Here is a 19,950-nt window from a genome sequence, read left to right on the forward strand (position 1 = left end):
TTTTACAATTACTAAAAGCACAGAAGCCAATGTTGTGATGTTCATTGGCATAGTGATGTATAAGTCATTAGGCCGATCGATTCTGTTCTAACTAAAATTACTTAGTTACGTAAACATTCGCGCTAAATCGGGTAGGGCGAACTATAAACGTAGCCCGAATTTGTAATGAGTCTCTATTGATATGATATCGTGTCGGTGGCAAACTAAATAGTATCGCCCCAAAACTTGGAAACAAGTATGGCGCTATCTTCAGCGCTCATCGCGCGCATAGGTGGCGTTTGTAATGAATCGTATGGTGACAGGGTGATCAACTGATCAGCCCTTAAAGGCCTACCATGAAAAATGTGCTTTTGGAACTCGTTCTGTGAGCCCACAATTTATTACACAGACAAATACTTATTAATTACTCAATATCTACTTAAATGTATTATTTATTTATTTCACATATACATAGTCATTACAGATAATCCAAATCGACAACGTATGCAATCTATTTACTAAAATACTTTAGACTAATATTAGTGAATTCCGCCAACGAACATCTATACCTATTAATCTGTGTCCGGATTTTCATGAGCTACTTCGTTAATCATTATTGATATCAAATAAAATGTCTATCTCTATATATGTATAGCTCTATCTATTCAGAAGGAGAATGTACTTTTGAAAGTCGTGTTTGACACACTTACATATTAATTTATAAGTGAGAATAATAGGTGTAATGAAAACTGAAACGCCTTCTTTCAGCGTTTAAATGATTTGACATCAAAGTACTCTGTTAAATATATTTTAATACTGAGCGATAATGCTTGCAATTTATGCGGCCAAGTCAGTGAATGCCAAACGAGGTAAATCTTTTTAAAAGTTGGTTCCTTATAACTGGCGCTCTTTGCGTATAACGAATGAGAATAAAGAAAAAGAGTTTGGTATATCAAGGAGATTTAATATCTTATTATTATTTTATTAAATTAACTAAAAAGTATTAATGTCGGAAATGTTGCTACATACTGGCTGATGTCTCTAAAAAAATCTAAACGCCATTAAATTCGAGAAGTATATAAATTATTTTTATTAGTTAAAGGCTATCAAAGTTTTTTTTTGACGTTTTCAGCCTGTTTTATGTAATATTATCATTCACTTTAAAAAATATTTTTGCAAAAAGATTTTATTTTGTAAATAATTGTTTCGATGTGATTTCAATATTTAAATAAAATGGTCGGTTTTTATTTTGGCTTTCTTTATATCGTTATTCTTAGTGTTGTTTTTGGTCTAGTGTTGTGGTGGAGCCATAGATCAACACGGACCTCCGAGTGGAGCATGTAATATTTTTTTATTTTTTCACATTATACAGGGGTAAAAAATCAAACGGCACACAATATTGTTTAACTTATATTAACTAATCAAGTCTTAGGCGTAACTAAAGTACGTATCACTAGAGGCTTAGTTCCTCGATTTGGGTGCTGGCGGCGCGGCGTCCTCCGAGTCCTTGTACCAGTCCTCGCTGAAAATAAAAAAAGAAGTACATCAAGATGGATAGAAGATATTAGGAAAAAACATTATTTAACGATTTATAACAAAAAATGCATCTCTACTGCTCGAGAAAGTCCTACTATTTTAGCCTAGCATAAAACCATGTAGTCCTAAAATGATGAACCGCCTGAAGATTGATAAGTGAACTGTTTACCCATATTTTTTTTTCTGTAGCCTAGTTAGTGTCCCACTGCTGGGCAAAGGCCTCCCCCTTCTTTTACCATATAAAATCAGAATAGAAAGTACACAATTTTTTTTAAATCGGATTTTGTGGTATGCATTATATTTATTGTGTTCTTTATTTAAATAAATAACTAAGTCAATGTTTATTTTTCATAAAGAACCAAATTCGTAAGACAATAAATACTCCACAAAACCAATTCCTCGGTAAAAAAACTGAATTCAAATTTGAATCTCGAAATTTGCTTCAGCAACAGATTCGGACAGTTTAAGTCAAAAGCGTGAACAATACTAACCATCCGCGCACGTTCTCAGGGGCGTCACACTTCTGGGACTCCTCGTTGTAGACTTCTCCGACAGTGCAGCCGAGGTCTCTGGGCTCGACTCCGTTGAGGCACACGTAGAAACGCTGGCAGTCAGTCGGGTGGGGGAACTTGGGGTGAGCTACGGCCTGGCCCTGAGCGTCTACCATCTGCTCCTTGGGGCATTCGAAACCGTCCTTGGTTTTCTCTGTAAGGGGAAAATGGATTATTAATGGATTATTGCAATAAGGCCGCCCAAATTGTACTGTATTCATGTGTTAATGTCTGATTGTTTAAATGTAGTTCTGTGCAATAAAGTATATTTGATTTGATTTGATTCGATTATTGTTAGTTCCATGGGATTGTGTGCGGGCTGTGTACTTTTTTAGAAAATAAATATTCGTATATCTATTTATAAATCCTTATAACATTATTTTTGAAAATATTGGAATTTACGATGATTGCCTGTCATTTGATTGTGCATGTCTTTTCATTCTATCTAATAATGCACGAGTTATAAGATTTATCTGATCGTCTCTGCCGATTCGAATTTCGAATTGAAGTAATTTATATGTCGTTGTACATATCGATTATTGTTATGTATATTATTTGACGTTAAATGCGTCATTTTGGAAGAATGTATTAAATCTAGATATGAACTGCTGCGTATGAATGTGTAGCTAAGTTAGCGTCAAGTTTTCGTCGTATTTTTGTATGACGCGCTTTATCGTCGCTGATGTCACAAACTGACGTATCTGCAATTTTTAGCTAAACTAATTTGCACGTTTTACAGTTGTCAATAAGGCACAAATCGCTTTAGCAAAAAATTACAGAAACGTCAGTTATCAAAGTCAGCCATGTTATCTACGGTTCGTATTTTTATCAATACACAGACTATTATAGTGGATACTTACTCTCCTGAGCGTTGCATCCCTGTCTGCCAGCCGCGTCAGGCCACACGCAGGTGCCGGAGTACTCGTCGAAGTGAAGGCCAGCGGTACACTTGACTTCGATGGCATCTCCTTCAATGCAATTGTAGAATATGTTGCAGACAGACGCGTCAGGGTGCGCGAAGAAACCGTTGCGGCGAGGGCACTGCTGGGTTGGCTTCGGGGGCTCTGTAGCAAGAAGAAGGAAAACATAGTTAGATATATACAGTCGCTTTTATGATACCTATGATCAAAAATATAATGAATAATACTTCATGTATGTTCCATACCCCTTCGGTTGATTGAAGAGAGGCGTGTGCCCAGCAGTGGGACTATGGGCTCCAATTTGACCCTCATACGATAAGCAAATACATCCCACAGCTGGGCACAGGCTCCTCAATCAATCACGCTGATCCGGTGCGGGTTTAAGGTGTTTTAGTTAGGACATACAATCAAAGTGCAAAAGTTCAGTCACTGAGCCCAGCGAAGTATTTGTAAACAGTGGTGAAATTATGAACCATTAGTTGTCATAATTATATTTATGTTTTTGTAGGTGTTTTTGGTCTATTACAGAAACGACATGTAACCAGGAGGTCTGAAGTGCAACCAGTTAATTTGTTACTTTGCAAGAAACTGATTGGACTTTTGCACCTTATCGTACGTAGGATGCAGAGGTAGGACGTACGTACTTAGTATGTAGCTAGTTGCCGGGACCAACAACTTTTACGTAAAGTACGTAAAAGTAGATCATATAGAAATACGGACCTTGAAACTATAGGCAGTAACGGTCATTCTAGGAAGTGACAATTATCACAGGTCCATGCAGGAACTCGATTAGTTCTGGTATCAACAAGAATAAATCGAAAGTGAAGCTATTTTTAACGCCATCCGTTCGCCTTGGACGAATCCCTTTCACGTCCGAATAATACGTTATCATTTAAAACCTGATTGGATATGTCTCAGCCATAAATATGGGTATTTTTTAAAATAAAAAAGGAAAAAGAGCGTTAGTATATTCTTGTATATTTTAAGCTCATAAATAATCGAGTCACGACTGTAAAGTTGCATTCTTGTGTTCGAAATTCCTAAGCGATTTGTCGTCTAAGTATGCCTCACCTCTGCATAAATTGCGTAAAATTTGAATAGAAGCTTCTGTAAGTAAGTATTTAATTGCAGTTTATTAACAGCTCTGTGTTTAACTTCCGTGGGCCGTCATATCGGGTCAGGCATCGAAACCCAATTCCCTTATTTATATATCAATCTTAATTAAAATCTTAAAAAAAAGGTAATTTAGATCAATCTTATTAGAATATCAGTTTCTACTTGTACGAATCATTATAGCTATTAAACAATTAAAATCTAATATTTTAACACTCTAACACAAATTTTCATTTTATTTTTATTATGATTATGATTATTATTTTTATGATTTTTATTTATTTTTACACAGTAGAACAAACGATAGAAAACAGACAGTACAGGTAAGCTTATCTCTAAGAAAGAGATTTCTTCCAGCTGACCTACGTGTCAAGGAGACACGCAGTGGTTTTACCGTGGTTTTATAACTTTTCAAAACAAAGTTCGCCATTATTTACTTTAAGGCATTATCATTAAAATCCTGCAAAAATGTCAAAAGCTTTCTTGCAAAGCTAACAGGAAAACAACAGCATTTGTTACCTTTCAACCACAAAAAAATTGTCGTGTCTCTATTCAGGGTATCATATTGATTCTTTTTCTTATCCTATGGGTTGTGAGGTGGAATACCAACCTCATCAACCCTGGTTTCAGGGTTATGATTGAGCCGCCAAAGGCCCCTGACATGGCTCATGTAACGATTACTCACTTACGTCATTAAATAGTAACCGGGACCAACGGCTTAACGTGCCTTCCGAAGCACGGATCATCTTACTTTCGGAAATCAGGTGATCAGCCTGTAATATCCTAAACAAACTAAGGATTACAAAGTGATTTTTGTGATATCTCCCCACCGGGATTCGAACCCGGGGCCTCCGGATCGTGAGTCCAACGCTCGTATTGAATCATATTGATTGACACGTATTATATACCTATGAGTGCATGTAGTATATATATGCTAGTCTATAGCCACTGGTTGGCCTAGAAAGTCACCGGTGTGTGACCTAAACGGTCAAAGGTAAACAGGATACCTTCACTTTATAAACAACACACACGACCTCTAAAAATGCATAAAATTTGCTCTAATTACCTACTATGTTAAACACACGCATTTGCAAATTAACGACATTGTTATTTAGGTCATAGATATTTCAATAAATAAAGTTTTTTTAATAGCTTTGGTCTCATTATCTTTTATATTATCTCCTACCATTATCCCGTTTTTCCCAGGGTCCGCTTACCTAACCTGAAGATTTGACAGGTCCGGTTTTTTACAGAAGCGACTGCGTGTCTGACCTTCCAACCCGCGAAGGGAAAACCAGTCCAATACAGGTTAGGTCACATACCTCCGGAAATTCATTTCTCGGGTTCGAATCCCGGTGGGGCAAATCACAATAATCTCTTTGTGATCCCTAGCTTGGACATTGCAGGTTGATCACCTGATTGTCCAGAAGTAAGGTGATCCGTGCTTCGGAAGGCGCGTTAAGCCGTTGGTCCCGGTTACTACTTACTGATACGTAGTCGTTACTTGAGTCACGTCAGGGGCTTTTGGCGGCTGAATAATAATCCTGATATCAGGGTTGATGACGTTGGTATTCCACCTCACAACTCACACGATAAGAAGAAGAAGACGTTAGCTAGTTTTTAAAGAACTAAATCAAATCATTATTAAACGTGGTTCACTCATTGAACTACTTTATTTAAAATCACAAGCAACCGTAGTAACAAGTACCTAATTTTCTCAATCTTCCTGTTCACACCACAGCAAGAGTAAGTCGATCGACTGGTCAACCGAGTAGTCGACCAACTTTGCATAGCGTGCCAGAACCCGGGCGCGGTTAGTTGCTAAGAGATTACGTTCTGACACGCAATCTGTTGCATAATTCGACGCATGGGAAAGGTAACCCGCAGAGTAGCGTGAATGGGGGACTTTCCAGGCTACGTTCCCCAAAAATAATATAGATGGCGCTGTAAAGCGCTTGTGCGTGAAAAAGTGCTTGTTTTCGTTGAACTTTCTACTTTTATGGATGACAGACATGTGCATCTTTTTTTTGGGTATAAATGATGACCCTTCTTATTACGCCTAAGCACACAACTATCTTCCACCCATTATTATTCTGATCAAAATAAAAAGAAGTTATATAAGTAGGTAGCAACATAATAGTATACGTATCTGATCCAAATGTCATTAATTATGTACCCCAACCAATGAGAAAATAGGTAATTATCACGTTAAACCTCAACAGCGCCATCTACATTTTTATGGGGAACGCAGCCTGGAAAGTCCCTCATTAAGTGACTAAAACTTGAAAATTGTGAAGGAGTTGCTAACCATCTATGAGCTAAGTTGCCTAAAAAATTTTTTTTTATTAAGAATCGATGTTCAGGCACTGTTTTTCGCGGTTGATTCGAATATTTTTTGGTTACTTGTCACTCTTGTAGGTTGAAGACAATGACTAAGACAATTACCTCCTTCTTTTTTGAAGTCGGTTAAGAAAAAAGTTACTTACGCAGCTCAGTCCTGTCACCGCAGTCTACGTTGAAGGGCTGGTCACACTTGTTGATCTTCCTGATGGTAGGGTCGAACACTAGCCCGTCAGGGCACAGCTTGGTGGTGGCAATACCGTCGACACATTCGTAGAACTTGTCGCATTGTCTGTCGTCTTCATACTGGCCATCCTTCGCCGGGCATTTAAATTGGGCGCCTGTGAAAGAGAGAGAATTATTGTTTAGTTATAACGATATAACGATTAGATATAAGGTGGGTAGGTGTCACAACCTCAACGCTTGAAGATTGGAGTGAGTCTGCTTAAAATTGAGAAGGTTGGAAGTGTCACGGGAAATTCACCTAGATATACCATTTTTAGGTATCAAAATTTTTTTTTTACTAAGTAAGTAAATTTTTAGCTAAGCAACTCTACAAATAATAATGTAGGAGTCACTTATACAGAAGATTCGACCAGCAGGTATTTGCGATGTTGCAAATATTGGCATTATTGGCTAAGGAATCACAATTTGTTTTTACTATAGGCAATGGGCTCATATACTATTTTTCGAAATTCTACGGCAGCTAATACCTAATTACCATTCGCTTCCGATTATCATACAGAAGCGCTGGCTACTGATTAGTACAAAATACATCGTTTTTGGTTACCATCACCAATCATAGCGTTGTGATGAAATAATAAACGATTATTTCCAGGAAAACTTTAGCAATACATCCACAAAACCAGTTTCACACCAAAAATACTGGACCGGTTAGATTCGGTGAAAGCCGGTTAAGCGGGCCGATTTTTTCTGTGATCTGTAACCGATGGCAAACTGTTATATAACACCATATTGTTATATAACTTAAAGCCAGCAATATAGGTAATGTAATGTTCTTACGTCCGTTCTTTGGCAATATTTAATTGGCTAAAGTTGATCGCTAACTCGTTTAACACGTGACATTTGCTTTACGAACTTTACCAGAATTTGAAATTTAGATTTCATTAGCAAGTGTCAAGGTTGTACTTATATTAGAATTTTTGATAATTGGCACGATAATATTCACTGTCGATAAGGTCGTTAAGTGAATCACTATATTTTATACCCAATACGATTTCAACTTGTCATTTTTACTAATTGAATGCCTGTACCTACGCGTCTACATTTTCTATATCCTGTTTTACAACTTAAACTTTATTCAAATAACCTGCACTTTATTTTATAGATATTGTTGATTTTGGAAGATGAAAGAGCATTATCTGTGATTTTATTGACGAGCTTTTAAGTCTACAATGAATTCAGGAACATATTTTTCCCCAAATAAGTACCTGAAAATATCTACAGACTTTTCCTATCCCCTTAACCCGTACTTTCCTTTATGCCCAGCTCTTAATTCGCGTATCAATCGCATGATTACGAGTCAGCAACAGCATTGTAACATTGTGATCTATCCACTTATTATTCAATGAACACGTACACGCGGGATGGAGCGAGTCAGCGAGTCAGTTAGTGCGAGTCAAGTCGTCGTCTCGCAACAGTCGCAACACTATGACGCAACACTCGAAGAAGTGAAAGTGGCGCTACTTACGACATGGGTGCATCGTTCGCTGATGCATTAGAGGTCGCGGATTGACCCGGCAATTTGGTGATTGAATGTTAAAGAAGTTTATTCTACGCATAGGTACGACTGCATTAAAATTGATTTAAAATTTTGTTTATTATTTCGTGTCCAGAGGACGGGGCTATTCCAAAAGAGCCATCAAATCGATAAATTCAAATAAAGAACTAGGAGCACAGATTATTAAACATAGATGACATGAGTGGAAAAAATGTCCATCGATTTGTTATTTTTGGTAGACCCTATGTAGAGATGTGCTACCCAAAATTATACTCCTATGTAAATTTAAGAAAGATACGTCCTATACGCTTGACATTTGGTTCGTAGGTATACTCGTAGGTACATCACAGGCATGGTTGACAACAACTCTGGTAACCAGTTTCTTAGTGCAAATGTATGCTATGTACTTGAAGCAAACTTATCACTCGACTGGTTAAGGAATTTGTTGCTTTGCGCTACCTACATTCCGAAATTGTTCAGACAATTACCTATAATTCTTGAAAATCACATGTTAAGAAAAAATAAACTAGTGAGAAACTTTGAGTGAAAGACTTATTATTACAAAAAAGTTTTGCTCAACTTTTATAATAATAATAATCCTCCATAGGCCCGAGATATGAAAAAGACATAAAATAATAAAAAAGTTTATTTAGGTAAAACCTACGACACACATAAACATTTACAACATTAAAATATACACATACATCAGTTGCTTACTAATGTTATTTTATGTACTTATGTTATTCTACGTATTCTTTATAAGATAAAGGGTCAAATAAGACAGCTTTTAATGAATTTTAATAATAAATAAAGTCAATTTGTTCATCTTTACTAACAATAGACATAGGTGACCTTGACATCCTACTTACTTAAGCCTTATTATACTGCAGATTAAATTGTAGGCGTCGAAGACAATGGCTGAAGGCTTTCGTTAAAGAATAAGCAGTGTCATCTATATGAGTAAAGAACTGGTCCAATCATAAAATTATACTCGATAGTGAAGGTCTTTCAACATAGCAACCTATCTTAGTGGGTTCTATACTATAACATTTACGATGACTTTTACAAAATAACATAAGCTCATGACTGTATACCAATTGGGGTAGGTAAAGGTGAGGAGGACTTAACTTTTTTAGTAGTAGTAGTATGTATGTAGGTACCTTTTTGATTACTAGTGGCTCTCCCCACCCCATTAGGGATTACAGACGTGAGGTTATATATGTATATAAGTGACAATGGGTGGCAATAACTGAAACTGTAAAAGTAGATGCAAAGCTGAAGTCCCATCAGAATTCTTCCCAATCGAAAGCGCTGTAAATTTGTAAAAAAAAAATTGACGTTACTTATCGTAGATTTTCCGCAGAGGCAATAACTTTTTTTTTTCATTTTACTGACTATTGAACTTTCTCACTCACTTTAATATGGCCAGGTAAGTAATTAAAACTCAGTTTAATTTTAATAGCCCATTAATAACTGAAAACTTGTTACGTACTTTATAGACGTATTTTGATTACCAATTAAAAACCGATTTAAATCAACTTATTGTTTTGCAATTTCTTTTAAGTACTGGCCTAATTAATTTAATAATATTAGATGCTAATACTAAAGTGTTTGCATGCACTATTATTAATTTCTTTATTATAATCGTAAATTGAAGTAGTAGAATGTTTTTAGCAACCAGTAAACCGCATGTTTAACCGCATTTTGTACACTTACAAATTGCACGGAAATTACAAAATAATTGTAATTTACATTATTATTTTATGAGTAGGTAATAAAATACTCATTAGTCGTAGGTCTTTGCAAATTGTATAATAATATCGCGTCTCGTTATTAGGTTATTTAATAGCAGCGTTTTACCATCAAATAAAACGCATATTAAATAACTTACCCTATTCGAAACCTAATAATATTATGAGAGTGGCAACACTGTTTCTTCCCTGATTAGTCGATGGCACTATACCTGTCCTTTTCTAGCATCGTCTATCTCTGTCATGCCCCCTACTCCACCAGGCAGGCACTTGGGGGTTTCAAGTGCTCCGTAAAATCATTGCGATTCATAAAATATTCCTATGAAATAACTTTTTGTTAAAAGCTGTTTTAGCTTTTACACCAGGCAGGTGAGAAACTTTAGGTTTCGAATAGGGTAAGTTATTTAATATGCGTTTTATTTGATGGTAAAACGCTGCTATTAAAGAACTGTACCGCTATTCGAAACCTAATAATATTATGAGAGCTGTCTGTTATCGCCTGGTGGAGAAATTGCCATGTGACATTTGATATCAACGGTATTACGTCCTGAAAGACGTAATAATTATTTATTAGTTTGTTGACCATTGGTTAACCGTGTGAATTGTGAAGACAAAGCATAGTGATTACATATTTTGGTGACTGCATTATAATGAAATAAGTGAAATATTTTTAAAATTATGTGTGCGCTGTATTTACATATTTGACCAAGTGAAGTATGTGTTTAATATCTAGGATGTTTATTGTGGTAAATAATTGTGTGACAGGTACAATATACTTGGATGGTAAGATGGTAATATATTCTTGGTAATACACTTGGACATGAACTGAAGTGGAAGTTATGTGTTATTCAATAATAAACGAGTTTGATTCCATGTTTTTTATTTATTATTTCCCATGTAAATGCCAACATATTTATATATATATACACATGCATTAGTGAATTAATTTATTTTGCAATTAGGACTCTATTAGGTAATTATCGTGAATAAGAATAGCGTCATAATAATTTTTAACAGTAAAACATAATAATATTTTCTTTTAATAAATAATTACAAAGTAAAAATATAAACGTTCTATAATCAATTTGATCAAATCACAAACAGTAAAATTAAGTGAAGTACTAAGCAATTCAATATTAGATTGGTTGAAATAAACTAGAAGTCGTACGAGTTTCACTGTGGGGTCTAATTTCTCGTCGGTAGAATCTTATAAATGTGTTCTGAGATTTCCAGTTCCCTCTGCTTAAAATGTCGTCGATAGGGAAGTTTAGGGCCCAATGTTTTGAAGCCACGGCTGGCCTCATACTCCCCGCTGATGCATGTATTCCCGCGTCTTGTAACAAGGACTTTATCCAATTCGCAATAACAGTGCGAGAAGCTGCTTTCGGTGTACCTCGAACAGTTAAAAATAGGTTCTGAATTTTGCAAATATCCCTTCTATCTCTGGAGAGTTCAATAAGTAATTTTACCCAGAAAACTGGATTCAGAGCATCATTCTCAGGATTAGATAAAAGCCGCCAGCCCGATTGTCTGCAGTCATATCTATCAGTTTTTGAACCGTATAAGGGCCAGAATATCACGTTATTGTTGGAAAGAGTAAAATGGTTAGGGTCTATAGAAAGGAGGGTAAGATCATGAACCCTCCGCCCTGAACATAATAATAATATACAAGCTGTTCTGCGAGAGCACTCGAAATAGTTAATATTATGAGTAAAGCTGTTACATAACCATGAAGATAGTTGATCGACGTCCCAAATGGGTGCCTTAACTGGTTTAGGTTTCAGGACGGATATGGATTTTAAAATGCGCGTCACAAGTGGATGAGAACCGAGAGTTCGGATATGAGGGCTGCTTAGAGTTGAAACGACTGACTTGTGAAAAACTATTGTACTATATGAAAAACTACTATTTAGATGGAGATCAGCAAGGAACTTAGCTAGGTCAGGGCCAGAAGGGGAGTTACATTGTACCTTATTTTTTGTGGCCCAGAGACGCCACCGTCGCCAGGCTGCTCTGTAGGACTGTTTAGTCGAGTCACGCCAGCTGTGCTGCAGCAGAGTTAACTGATCTGGAGTCCAGTCGTTTAGGGCTTTATCCCACCCCCACATTTCCAAATCTCCAGCTCCAGCTCGTGTACCTTTGGAGGTGGGCGATGAGTGGCAGTGTCGATTAACACCGTCTTGAGATCCTGTATTGTATATGGGGCTGCTATAGCCCGTCTCTTGATGTCCGGCCGCCAAAAAGCTTTGTCCCATCGGGGTACCACTAGCAAGTACAGGCCCTTCGACTGGTTCATGTGCGCTAGGACTCTGGGGATTAAGTACGGTGGAGGAAAAATCCAGGCCTGATTGAAATTCCATTCCCGCGAGAATGCGTCTACGAACACAGCTTGTCTGTCTGTAACATCGAGTGAGGTGTACTGGGGAACGACATGTGCCCGATTCGAGGCGAAAAGATCTATCTCGGGAATTCCCCATTTTTTGAAAATCCTCTCTGTTAGCGTCGGGAGGAGATGCCATTCCGCACGAGTCGGACCCCGTGAAAGCTCGTCTGCTTCCACATTGTATTTGCCTGGTATGTGATGAAGGCTTAGTCGAATTTTGAACATTTGGAGAAGATGGAAAATCTCGTAAGTCAGTGCCATTAACGGCTTCGACTTCGTTCCCCCTTCGTTCCTGAGGTATGCCAGGATTGTTCTGTTGTCTGATTGAACAGAAATGGTAGATCCCGCGACCAGGTGACCTTGACTCGTTAGTGCTTTCAGGATTGCAGTCATCTCTTTTTGGTTGGAATGGAGACGCTTCTCTTGTGGGCTCCAGGTCCCTTTCAGCTGCATGTTGTTTAGTCGAGCACCCCAACCGAGATCTGAGGCATCGGTTACGAGATAGTGACTTACTGCCGGGGTATGTAATGGGGAACCCGTCGCGTGAAATTTCATCCACCAGTGTAGCTCGGTAAGGACTTCTTGGGGTAGCGAGTACTGCGTTCCCGGGTGTGCCTTCAGTAATCGGTTGGTGAACGATAACAGGTTGCGAAAGTGTAGCCGCCCGTGCGGAACTACTATACTTGAGAAGTTTAGAATGCCTGAAAGGCTCTGCGCTTCTTTTAGGCACAAGCTTTTCTTGCACAGTGCCCGGGATAATCTCTCTTTGATGTTGGAGAGTTTTTCTGTTGGCAGCTGTATCAGGTTGCGAAATGGATCCCAAACAATACCTAGGAACTGAATCTCCGTTTGTGGCGTCAGGACCGATTTTTTGAAGTTTATTTGCCACCCTAATGAATTTAATACTTCGACCACGTGATTTAAGTGACTTTTTAGCGTTGCTTGGTCTTGATGGGCCAGGAGAAAGTCGTCGAGATATATTAGGATGCGTATACCTCTCTCCCGGAGTTTTTGCCCAATCCAGTTTGTAAATGTCGCAAATATTTTCGGCGCTGTGGCCAATCCAAATGGAAGGCAAGTCATTTGCAGGATTTCGCCTTTGAAAAGGAGCCTTAAAAATCGCCGATGGCTGCGTGCCACTGGTATGTGAAAATACGCGTTGGATAGGTCCACCTTCGCGACCCAGTCGTTTGGTTGTAAAAAATTTGCAACCTTCTTTTGGTTTATTAATTTGAATTTGCTTACATAAACAAATTTGTTCAACCTCCGCAGGTTGAAGATGGGACGATGTGAGCCATCTTTCTTTTGCCGGAGAAAGAGGGATGACAGAAAGCTTGGCGACAAATGGGTTGATTCTAGAACCTCCATTCGTTTTAAGGTTAGAATTTGGGATTCCATCTCGTATGAGAAAGGAACTCCTGTGCCTGTGCAAGCAGGATTTGGTAGATAGAGTGGAGGTTTTGATTGAAATGGAATTCGGTAGCCGGTATGGATTATTTTCATAATTGGTGCCGGAGCCCCTAGGGCTTCCCAGGCTCGATAATAATGTTTTAGGCGACCGGCTTGAAACAGTGAGTCAGTAGTTACGTCTCCCTCTGCCTCGGCGAGGTTGGGATCTTGTCTGTCTCGTGGTAGTATTATTTTCGGTGGGCCTTGGAGCCCGAGGTCGAAAGTTACCCTGCGCGGGTAAACGGTTGAACACCGGCATCATTGGTTGATTATACATAGGTACAGCTCCTTGCGCAGGAGCAAATGGGAATGGGAATGCAGGCATACCGTGCGCTGGCGCCAAATGACGGGTACTACCTGGTAAGGTAGAATTAGGGTATTCACAATAACCTTGCGCAGGCTGTCTTTGTCGAGACGAAACTGTGGTATTTTTGGCATTTTGTGATTTCAGAGGCCAAAATATTTTATTCATACCTCCATTTTTGTCTACAGTTGCGGTAAAATTTTCCGCGTTGAATAAAACCTCGCAAGAACCCGTAAGGGGGGTATTTTACGAAAACTCGCTCTTGTGTACTTATCTTTTACGTATCTCAAAATTGCGTCACGGCGTTGTTGAATAAGATCGGCGCGATGTCCGCATGCCATTTGCAATAAGTCATTAGATATTTTTTGATAATTATTGGAAAAAATTTCCTTGATTTTGTTTTCTAACGAGTTTACCTCAATTACGTCTGAAGATTTTATCCAAGTTATCAAGTCGCGGAAGCCACATTCGACAGCTTCTTGTTGTTTAACTAACCCGTGTGTAATAGCGGCAAAGCCTTTTTCGGTCAATGATAGGTGATTATATCTATCGTAGGGTTTTAATTCGTCATTGCATTCTAAATTGCTAAAACCCGGTACCGAACAATAGCGTTTTTGAGTGTCAGAGTAGCGGACGTCAGCCCAATCCGGTGAGTCAAAATGTTGAATGGATTTTAAACGTTCCAGCCGCGCTGGCTCTGTTTTTGGCGTGTCCGGTTCTTTCACTGTAGTGTTGACATCGAAAGAAAATTCGTATTCCACGGAAGGGTTGCTGTTGTGGGAAAGGTTTTGGGTAGATAATGTACATATCCCGGGTTCTACATCAGTTTCCCCCTCGCAGAATAGTTCCTCGCTGCCGTGAAGAGATAGAACATCTTCATTGCCTTCACAAGGGGTTAGATCTTCGGGTGGATGAGTGTTGTGAGTCAGTGTGTTTCTATATATTAGGCCTTGCAAACAGTTTTGAATATTACTGACCTGTTCAACCAAATTGTTTATAACCTCTGTATCGCTAACGCGGGGTCGTTTATTGACTTCTCTCGGCATGGGAGAAGCCTGCCTTTTCGTACCCGCTTGTGAGGTGGTTGGTTCCGGGTTTACGAACTCGTCCATGTTGTTGAAATAATATGTCAGGACAGGTATTTCTACGATTGTAATAACGAACGGCAAGAACCGTTAAATTTTAAAAATATTGATAGCTGTAAGTATAATACTTGTATAACTTACCACGACCGCTCAGTTCGAAGAACAAATTGCCAATGATTTTACGGAGCACTTGAAACCCCCAAGTGCCTGCCTGGTGGAGTAGGGGGCATGACAGAGATAGACGATGCTAGAAAAGGACAGGTATAGTGCCATCGACTAATCAGGGAAGAAACAGTGTTGCCACTCTCATAATATTATTAGGTTTCGAATAGCGGTACAGTTCTTTAATATGAATATGTATCATTGATGTTATCAAAAACATTTAGATTACAGTTAAGTACATTAGTTGGTATCTACTACAATATCACATAACATAAGCTTACAACTTTAACTAACTAACTAACTAACTTTTTGTCATTGCTATAATTGTGTCTGTTACCTATGATAATCGACGAATCTGCAGTGCACGGTAAAACTTTTTAATGTAATACAGTGAAACTTGGTTAAGTGGGACCTGGATAAGTGAGAAACCTCCATAACTGGAACTCATGCTGAGGTCCCAACACTTTGGCACTGAATTACCTCTGTTAGTGGGATGAGGTAAGCCTCTATATGTGGGATTCGTTCTTTCGATTTATCATCATAGTTACCTCTATAACTGAGACAGCGAGTAAATTTTATATCCATAAACCTCTGTAACTGAGATAACATTGTTTGTTTACTCATTCTTATTCTACCCACAAATTCCACACGTAATTCCAAGTACGTAAGTACAAGTTTGAGCTTCAATTACCTTCATTTTTAGTTTCGCTTTACTATCATACAGATGTTTATTTGAAAAAATACATAACACGTTATTTTATTTAATGATCGCACCTGTATAACTGAAATAACCTGTATTCTCACCTCTATTAATGGAACCCTCTGTAAATGAGACAGATATTTATTTATACCTGGATATCTGAGACACTGGGTAAGTGGAATACCTCTATAAGTGAAACGACATTGCAGGTCCCTTGATGTCTCACTTAACCAGGTTTCACTGTAATAAAAATGTTCTCTGCAATTGTTTGTAATAAACAAACTATATATCACAATGGGATAGTCAGAGGTACATCCATCGCAAGATGACCTAAGCACCCACACCTCACCGAGCTTTCTGTACAATGTCACAAAATAGAAAATATTTAATCATGATTAGTTGCAACTCTATTTCGTTATTTTGCGTAAATGTAAAATACTAGCGATGTCAAAATAGATGTAGAAATACGTTATTTAGAGTGATAATAGTTTTTTGTTACGCATTTTAAAGTTAAACTGAGTGAATGTCAATGTCGAATTTCAGTAAAATCATTCGACGATGAAGCCAGTTGTGTTTGAAAGCGTAACATTTTCATTGTTATTTTCAAAAGGCGACTTGTTTGAAAATAAAAGATATCGTGAGTTACGAGTACTTAATAGAAATTTGTTTGTTTTTTTTTAAAAGAGAAATCGGTTTGTTTTATAGTAGAAAGTGAGTATTTAGAATTTATTTTGCTATTTTACGTGATTACTTTTAAAATGCATTACAGATGGTTTGCATGCGACTTGTTTTTTCTTTTTTTTGACGTGGTTTATTGTAGATTTTCCGCAGATGGCATTAACTACTTGGCCAGAAACATGTGACTTGTCGTTTGCTACTAAAAGAAGGTACAAACTGTCTTCTGGTGATTTTTGCCACAGGATAAATTACTGCGTAGAAGGGTATGAGTTTGGAGCGAGTTTGACTTAAGTTTTTTTTGACTCGATCTTCTCTTGCGAAGTTTGACGTACTTTAAAAGTACCTACCTAATTATTTACGAATAAATTCGTACAGATATCATGGGATTTACCACGGTTGCGCTACTAATTTGTTATTAGCAACCGAATCCCGAATAATTTGGCGCAACTATGGTGTCCTAGGGAGATATCCTCGTAAGGCCGAGAGTTCCAGACACAATTCACACAATTGTTAAACCATGGCTTTGGATTTTAAAAGAGCAATCGGTCTACGATTATAGGCCACTTCTTGTGGGTTTCCCATATAGCGTTAACTACTTAGCTGAACAAATGGGGAGCATTGAGGCCTCTTATCTGAGCAACCACTTGCCTTAAAAGTGTCCATATATGCCTGTATTTATGTAAGAAAGTTATTTTGTTGTATCATGATATTGAGAAATTGTCTGGGGTAAACCCCCAGCAATAAAACAATTTGAGATTGGCGTTTATAAAAGTAAGTGCACATTGCAACAAAACAAACGGTAAATGATTTTTTAGATCGATTGCTCCAATGTGGCCGTTTAAAGCGGCTGGGGGCCGTGGAAACTTCCAATCTTCTAATCCAACAGATTAGTGTGCATAAAATATCAATAAATAACGATAAATATATAAATATGTATACAGAATGGTAATTATGTATTCAATATGCGTTTATTTGTATAAGTAGACCTAACGGAGGACCTCTCCTGGGAATAGACCTCAAAGTGAACGTCTTGCATACATTATCATCTGTATGTAAAGAAAAACAGTAAGCGTTTCGTATGCAATGACTATTATAAACCTACGCTGGCGCGTACAAATGTTGTATAAAATAGTTGGAAATGTAAATTTTGTTACTTTCAATTATGTTTTTTATGGAACATATTGTTCATTTTCCTACGTCGTGTGGTAAAACTTTATAAATAAATTTGTCTAACTAATTGTATTGAGATTGAATCTGATCTAATCTAGCCTTCAAGATCCCACTGCTGGGCTACGGCCCCCCATTCTCTAACTACCTTGCTTCCTTTCTTTTCTTCTACTGAGATAAGAAACAATATAAGAATTGTAATGCTTCATTCTATTAATTGTTATTCGGACGATATAGGTACATTATGTGTTCATAAATGTCCACGGTCAATAATATTTCCTTAATAATTCAATTTGCTCTTTGAGTTTAAATGATGAACCCTTAACTTTATTAATTTGAAAATGTTTAAGAAATTTTATAATTATTAAAAAAAAAAACACATTTCTGATTCAGCTCGCGTTGATGTCTTTTGTACCACGTTCACTGAGTTTTAGAAAAACTTCACTTGCATACAGTATTATTTGATTACAGTTCTTAGATAAAACAAGCTTTATTATTCTATACACATGATATCACTATTTACCATTAAATACTTATATATAGTTATATTATGTTCTTTGTAAAGATACTTACTCGCAAGCGCGGTGATTGCCGTCAATGCGATGAACACTTTCATGATGACCTTTCGATTGCGAAATTTAAAATATTAAAAAATTAAATGACTAGATTGTGGTCCGACCCCTCTGACGACCCTGGCGAGACTGACTGCTACAGGCGTTGCGCGCGCCTTTTCTTCACCTGACCTGCTCACGCGCACCTCAAACCGGTACGAAGACAAGCGTGAATTTAATAAATTCTATTATAACAAATTAATTATTTAAAAAATAACAATTTGTGGTTACTTTAGCCCTATAATGAGGTATCGTTAGGTAAACGAGAATCAAAATTCTTGTGGATAAATTTGGGTCGATCGTGGGGTGCGGCCTTTCCAATTTATGCAAAATGTCTCGCTTTGTGATGTTGGCAGTTGTTTTACGATTCGTATAGCCTTTTTAAAACAATTAGTTCTTGAACAGAGGTTTTAAGACAGACATTTTACATTATACCTTAACCTCTCATATGCCGAGATACCAGACAATAGATTTTACATTGTGTCTGGTCGAGATCCGCGTTCCGGCGTTCGAAAGATTAATCTTCTTTTATCGTGTGGGTTGTGAGGTGTGGTACCAACCTCATCACCCCTGGTGTCAGGGTTACCTCCAAAGGCCCCTGATATGGCTGATATGGCTCATGTAACGACTGCTTATTTACGTCAGCAAGGCGGTGCATACAGTCACAATTGATCGAAAGACACCTCGCTGTGATATATGAAATAACACAAGCTGGCGATTATATCCCCAATCGGGCTGGTCAGAGGTACATCCATCTAAAGATGAACTAAGTATCCACGCGTCACCGTGGTTTCTGTTAGACCAACAAGATAGCTGATGAGCCGTGTCGCCGTCTATAATGGTCGAGCGAAATATGAGAGTGAAAATAATTGCACGGAAGAAAAATTAATAACTGATAGGTGCAACTCGTTGAAAAGCAATTCGGTGATACACAGGATTACAGTGACTTACACTTATATAAAACTAGCTTTTTCCCCGCGGCTTCACTCTCGTTAAATTTGGGGTAACACGGTTCCCCTTTCCTAATCTACCAAAATTTAGCTTCCTACTTTGAAAACTGTGAAAAATCTCATATAAAGTTTCACCCCCTCTTTAAAGGGGTAGGGGGCAGATTTCCACCAGACAATGATTTTTTTTAGTCACAAATATTCCACATACCAATTTTTAGCTTTCTACTTTGAAAATTGCGAAATGCTCCATACAAACTTCCACCCCCTATTTTAGGGAAGTTGCGAGATAGAAAGAGACAAAATATAGCCTATGTCACTCTCTATCCCATCAACTATATTCACTTAAAAAAATCACGTCAATTCGCCGCTCTGTTTTACCGTGAAAGGCTGATAAACAAACAGACAGACACTCACACATACTTTCCCATTTATAATAATTAGTATGGATATAGTGGCCTATTTTAGATATGTATCTACCTGTGGTATCAAAATTTTCTATAACTACGTTATGTATTATATAATTACATCTA

At 37.7% G+C, this 19,950-nt stretch overlaps 1 protein-coding gene across 1 annotated transcript; it reads right to left on the reverse strand.

Moving 5' to 3' along the window:
- Positions 1–1,376: 1,376 nt before the first annotated feature.
- Positions 1,377–18,557, reverse strand: LOC126380885 (protein obstructor-E-like). Its single transcript, XM_050030468.1, has 5 exons — positions 18,433–18,557; positions 6,586–6,780; positions 2,927–3,130; positions 2,007–2,220; positions 1,377–1,501 (listed from the first exon to the last, which is right to left on the reverse strand). Exons 1-5 carry the CDS (start codon positions 18,473–18,475, stop codon positions 1,441–1,443), a joined length of 717 nt encoding a protein of 238 aa, XP_049886425.1. The 5' UTR covers positions 18,476–18,557; the 3' UTR covers positions 1,377–1,440.
- Between the last annotated feature and the right edge of the window lie 1,393 nt (positions 18,558–19,950).

Source organism: Pectinophora gossypiella, chromosome 3, assembly GCF_024362695.1.
Source record: "Pectinophora gossypiella chromosome 3, ilPecGoss1.1, whole genome shotgun sequence".
NCBI lineage: Eukaryota > Metazoa > Arthropoda > Insecta > Lepidoptera > Gelechiidae > Pectinophora > Pectinophora gossypiella.